This window comes from Rattus norvegicus, chromosome 10 (genome assembly GCF_036323735.1).
Source record: "Rattus norvegicus strain BN/NHsdMcwi chromosome 10, GRCr8, whole genome shotgun sequence".
In the NCBI taxonomy this organism is placed as follows: Eukaryota; Metazoa; Chordata; class Mammalia; order Rodentia; family Muridae; genus Rattus; species Rattus norvegicus.
The window spans coordinates 55,273,399-55,278,808 of NC_086028.1; the positions used below are offsets into that span (position 1 = coordinate 55,273,399).

The following is a 5,410-nucleotide window of genomic DNA, read 5'->3' on the forward strand; positions in this document are numbered from 1 at the left end:
CCTCAGTGCTCCCTCACCCCTAGGCCCTGGTGCTCCCTCACCCCTAGGCCCCGCCCTGCTCCCTTACCCCTAGGCCCTGGTGCTCCCTCACCCCTAGGCCCTGGTGCTCCCTCACCCCTAGGCCCTGGTGCTCCCTCACCCCTAGGCGCTGGTGCTCCCTCACCCCTAGGCCCCGCCCTGCTCCCTGCCAGCCCCTCCCTCTGTGAGTATACCTACTATTCAGACTGGATCTGTGCCTGTTTGTTTGCCAGGATAAACTAGATCGTAAGTGGCAAAATCAGAGAGTGTTAAATTAATGGCCCAATTTTCACCAAAATGGTTGGCAGCAAGCCCAGTACATGTAAACATGAAGATTTTTAGGACACAGACAAGCAAGGACACCAAGCTGTTGGATTTACGTAAGCGGTGCCTTCCTGAATAGCTCACAGCCTCTAGACATCCACAGAGCACTGTTTTCACTTTGGAACCTCACAGGGGGCCTGTTATATTTTGAATATCGCTCTCGTCCCAAGCTAGAGGCTGAGTTCTGACAGGCCTCTCTGAAGCTCTCAGGACTGGGAGGGGCCATGTTTAAGCCTCTCTGGGGACTCAGGGACCTGGTGTGTGTGGAGCAGCTAAGGACCCTGTTCTGAGCAAGGTGCAGCACACAGGGCACTGAGTTGGACTGCCCATGTTTTAGTCTGCACTCTTCTGTGCAGTATGGCTCTGACAAGCTTTTGTCTTCCAGGGCCTCAGCTTTCTTGCCCGCAGAATGTGTTATTCTCTGGGGATGAGAAAGGTTGAAGCCCTGGGGCACACAGAAGAATCAGTGATTTCTTGGCCTTGGTCCCAGGGGGGAACTGCTCCTCCTGTTACCTCTGTGCTGCTTGGAGGACTACGGTAGAGTGAACTGGTCAGGCTAGGGCTGAGGAGCCTGGAGCTGAGACCCTAGGAACCTGCAGCTTGCAATTATAATGCTGAGGTCACAGGGCAGGATTGGGCAAGAGCGGGGAATCAGCTGGTGCCTCTGATCCTGTTCAGGGATATTTGGATATTCTGGGAAATTCAGGACCAAAAGGGGGAGGGCTCTGAGGGGAAACAGCAAACTGAACCCCAGCCTTTTTAGACCTGTCTCACCCACAAAAAGGTAAAGAATATTGTGCGTGTGCGTGCGTGCGTGCGTGCGTGTGTGTGTGTGTGTGTGTGTGTGTGTGTGTGTGTGTATGTAGACTCCCCTTTCTGAGAAATAGAATAGAACTCACCCATGCCTCCCTTCCTCCCCAGTACTTTCCCAGTTCCAAGTCTATTCCCTCCTCTGTTTATGGTCCAAAGTCCTGGCGTTGGTGATGCCAGGTTCAGCATGCTCAGACACACAGGGGCCCTGGATGGACCCTGTCCCCTCCCCTCCCATTATCCAGGGCTGTCCACCTGGTTCTTCAGGCTTCAGCCCCCTCCTTAGCCTGGGCTCTTCGTGGTGCTGAGGGACCTTCAGTAAGTACAGCAGGGGGAGAATGGATGGGTGGCTGCCAGGACAGAGTGGCTGGAGGGGTCCTGAATGTGCAGTTCACATGTGCAGTATGTGTAAATGGAAGAGGGTAGATTTCTCTTAGACAGGATGTAGCCTTGGTTAGCCTGGAACTCACTCTGTAGACCAGGCTGGCCTTGAACCCATAGAGATCCACCAGCCTCAGTTTCCTGAATATGGGGATTAAAAGCATGTCTCACCATGCCCAGCTATAGGATGGATCTTTGGATGTCAGGCTTGGGAGCAGATGGGGGCAGGGTAGAAGGAAGGCATGTTCACCTAGTCAGATGTAAAAGGGATTTAGGCTTCCTCCAGCTCAGAGTCTGTTAGCCCCAGCCTCAGCTCTAAACTTGGCTGTCCTAGGTCCTGCCCCAGTGCTATCATGACAAAGGATTATCAAGATTTCCAGCACTTGGACAATGAGAACGACCACCATCAACTCCAGAGAGGTGAGAGATGCTCCCTTTCAGCGAGGTGAGGAGTGCTCCCCTCTGGAGGAGAACATCAATGACTCTGTCCCTCCAGCTCAGCTCCTGTTTCCCTGTGGAGATCCCCAGTTCTGCCCCATACACTTAGAAAACAGTGGCTGAGTCACTCCTGCTGGGAAGTTGGGTACAGGGCATAGCGTTGGAGTCCTCAGTGACAGGTGTCCAAGCTTCCTCCCAATGTTACCCACTTCTCAAGACCCCAGGCAGTGGGTGGATCCAAGGTGTGGGCGTACTGAAGGTAGGGGACATGAGTTTATTGTCAGTCCCTTCTGAAGTTAGTCCCCGTTTCTTCTTCAGTTTCCACAATGTGTATGTGGGGGTGGGGGTGGGGGAAATCAGGATCAGTTTGGCCTAAGGGACCCTTGGAGAGGGGGCTGAGGGTCTCAGCTCTGATGGAAGATGAAGCATCTGCTCTCCCTACTTCTTTGTCCTCTGAGCAGGGACTGTTGTGTAAAAACAAATACAGGGCTCTTAAGATATCCCAGGTGGGCAGTGTGCTTTCATGCAGGAAGGGGGACAGGGGAGGAAACAGGGGAGGCCCGCAATGCCAACCGACAGGACTGAGTATCATTTTTTCCCTTGGTGGGAGAGGCTCACCTTTTCTCCCTGCATGCAACCAAAGACGCACAGGATTCATGGAAAGAGGAAGAAACCCACCCTTCCCACACTTTGGTGGAGCAGTGACTCCCCAGGCGCGGTTCATCGACTGTAATGACAAAATTACGCCACAGGGTGGCAGCAGAGGCCCATGGCCTCGCTGGTGCGAGGGCAGGTCAAAGCTTTGCATTTCTGATAAGCCCCTTCTCTATCTTTCTTTAAGTCCTGCAGGGTTGCCCACCGCCTACATTTCTTAATTTATTCGGTTCCTCTTAGTCTGCTGGAGAGCTTAGTTTGCGCTCTTCCTAGTAACTCGGGATTTAGATTGGCCCAGGTCGTGAACTCCTGACACCCTGTCTTGCAGGGCCACCTCCCGCTCCAAGGCTCTTGCAGCGACTCTGCTCTGGATTCCGTCTCTTCCTGCTTTCCCTGGGCCTCAGCATCCTGCTGCTGGTGGTTGTCTGTGTGATCACATCCCAAAGTGGGTCGCCAGGACTGGGAAGAGAAAGGGGGCAACTTCTGGGGTGTGTGAGGGAGTGCTGGGTGTAGTGGTTGGTAGACAGAGCCAACTTATTTTTCTCTACCCACATCCTCTCTTGCCCAGATTCCCAACTCCGGGAAGATCTGCGGGTTCTAAGGCAGAATTTCAGCAACTTTACCGTGAGCACTGAGGACCAGGTCAAGGCCCTGACCACCCAGGGTGAGGGGGGCTGGGTCTGGCGCCTGGGTCTGGGCGAGGGGTGGTTGGATTGTCAGAACTTTGAACATGTTTATCCTCTAGGAGAGAGAGTGGGAAGAAAGATGAAGTTAGTCGAGTCACAGCTGGAAAAACATCAGGAGGATCTGAGGGAAGGTGAGGGTAGTGGGGGAGGAAAACGAGGGGGGAGAGGGAGGGAGGGGAGAGGTGGGGGGAGGGAGAGATGAGAGGGAAAGGTGAGGGTGAGAGGGCAAGGGAGAGATGAAAGGGAAGAGAGGGGGAGAGGGAGGGAGGAGAGGGAGAAGGAGAAATGAGGGGTAGGGGGGAAGAGGTTACAGGGAGAAAGAGGGAAGGGAGAGAAATGAGGATGAGAGAGAAGGGGGAGGGAGGTCAGGGGGCAGGGATCTGACACCGGGGCCAAATCTCTCAGCCTAGATCAAAGTTTTGGCCAGGGGGCCTGTGATAATTGGTTGTTCCCTAGTGTTCACACTCACCTAATTTCTTCCTTCTCCCTCCCCTCTTCTCCCCTCCTGGCCTCTGCGCTCCCCCCACACCCCCTAGACCACTCTAGATTGCTACTGCATGTAAAGCAGTTAGTGTCTGACGTGCGAAGCTTGAGCTGCCAGATGGCCGCACTTCGGGGCAATGGTGAGAGGTGGGGGATGCTAGTCCTACTTTCTTGAGCACCCCCACCCTGGTAGCAACTCAGCTCTTCACCCCCCCCCGAACACCCCCCCCCCCTCGTCCTCCACCTCAGGCTCTGAAAGGATCTGCTGCCCCATCAACTGGGTGGAGTATGAAGGCAGCTGCTACTGGTTCTCCAGCTCTGTGAAGCCTTGGACGGAAGCTGACAAGTACTGCCAGCTGGAGAACGCCCACCTGGTGGTGGTGACTTCCTGGGAGGAGCAGGTGAGGCCACACTGGGTTCCTCTGGGATGCCAGGTGTAGAGAGGTCACCAACTCTGCTTCCTTCCTCAGAGATTCGTCCAGCAACACATGGGCCCCTTAAATACTTGGATTGGCCTAACTGACCAGAACGGACCCTGGAAATGGGTGGATGGGACAGACTATGAGACAGGCTTCAAGTGAGTGTGTGTCTGTGGCAGCTCCTGTCATCCTGGGCCGGGGCCCCTGACCTCCCAGCCTGTGTCCCAAGGCTGGGGACATGGCTGAGAGTCTGGCTTCCTGGGACTCATGGCCGTCCGTCTTCTGTCTCTAGGAACTGGAGACCAGGGCAGCCAGATGACTGGTACGGACATGGGCTTGGAGGGGGTGAAGACTGTGCCCACTTCACCACCGATGGCCACTGGAATGATGACGTCTGCAGGAGGCCCTACCGCTGGGTCTGTGAGACAGAGTTGGGCAAGGCCAATTAGGAGCCTCCATTCCCCTGATTTATTTCCTGAGTGCCTTGAGCTGTGAGGCTTAGAGTTGGGAGGTCCTACTCAAGGGTCTCCCCATCTTTGGGAACTTTCATCTAGGATTTTAAGGGGCTGGTAAAGAATGGTGTTTGAGGAATGTGGTATGATGCCTGGTGGTGGTGGTGGTGGTGGTTATTGGAACCCATGACACTTTGTGCAGTGTGCAGCTTACTACTGCCAACTTGTTTTTGAGAGTAAAAGAAGGAAGATAAACATTCCTGAGCTGTCTGGTCACTGGGGGTTAGGAACTAGGCTTGGGTTGGCTCACATTAGGAAGGCCTCGGGTCAGCAGCGTCGCTGTGAAAACAGAGTGGACTTTGGATAGCGCAGCCTGCTAGCAGCCTGGCCTCGCTGTGCACAGGTACAACAGCCAACAGCACGAGTTAATATTCCTCCCTAAAGTCCCATTTGGAAAATGGGATGATTTGGACCTCTGTCTCTGAGGGCAGGCCCACCGGAGAACTGCAGCCTCCCAGTGCTGAGCGCTCCCGAGACTTGGAATGGAACACACTGGCCTGCCACACTCATCACAACTGCTTTATAGACTGAATAAGTGCGGTGAATACCCAGCCCGGGATCGCAGACACCTGCAAGAAATCATACCATATAATATATACTTATATAAGCATATGCATACATTGAACAAGTATATATAAATGACAGGATACGTATGTAGTTTTTATAAGTACAGTACAGGAATATA

The 5,410-nt window shown here is 53.9% G+C and overlaps 1 protein-coding gene across 6 annotated transcripts; it reads left to right on the forward strand.

Annotated features, from left to right (window-relative positions):
- The first annotated feature begins 900 nt into the window (after window positions 1-900).
- On the forward strand, window positions 901-4,925 carry Asgr1 (asialoglycoprotein receptor 1). 6 transcript variants are annotated; one of them, XM_039085168.2, is made up of 10 exons: window positions 901-1,126; window positions 1,398-1,470; window positions 1,868-1,953; window positions 2,954-3,070; window positions 3,194-3,289; window positions 3,371-3,442; window positions 3,848-3,934; window positions 4,044-4,195; window positions 4,265-4,371; window positions 4,506-4,925. In XM_039085168.2, the coding sequence occupies exons 3-10, from the start codon at window positions 1,887-1,889 to the stop codon at window positions 4,660-4,662; spliced, it is 855 nt and encodes a 284-aa protein (XP_038941096.1). In that variant the 5' UTR covers window positions 901-1,126; window positions 1,398-1,470; window positions 1,868-1,886; the 3' UTR covers window positions 4,663-4,925. The 6 variants fall into 6 exon arrangements, with proteins under 6 accessions (XP_038941096.1, XP_008765991.1, NP_036635.1 ...); XM_008767769.4 differs by lacking the exon at window positions 1,398-1,470 and having other exon boundaries at window positions 1,002-1,126; window positions 1,868-1,978; NM_012503.2 differs by lacking the exon at window positions 1,398-1,470 and having other exon boundaries at window positions 1,081-1,126.
- The last annotated feature ends 485 nt before the right edge of the window (window positions 4,926-5,410 follow it).

Excerpts from the sequence above, each read along its gene's own strand:
- Asgr1 (XM_039085168.2), top strand. The coding sequence starts at position 1,887 with ATGACAAAGGATTATCAAGATTTCCAGCACTTGGACAATGAGAACGAC. Across the intron at positions 3,290-3,370 it reads CAAGGCCCTGACCACCCAGG|GAGAGAGAGTGGGAAGAAAG; the intron begins GTGAGGGGGGCT and ends TTTATCCTCTAG. Across the intron at positions 3,443-3,847 it reads TCAGGAGGATCTGAGGGAAG|ACCACTCTAGATTGCTACTG; the intron begins GTGAGGGTAGTG and ends CACACCCCCTAG.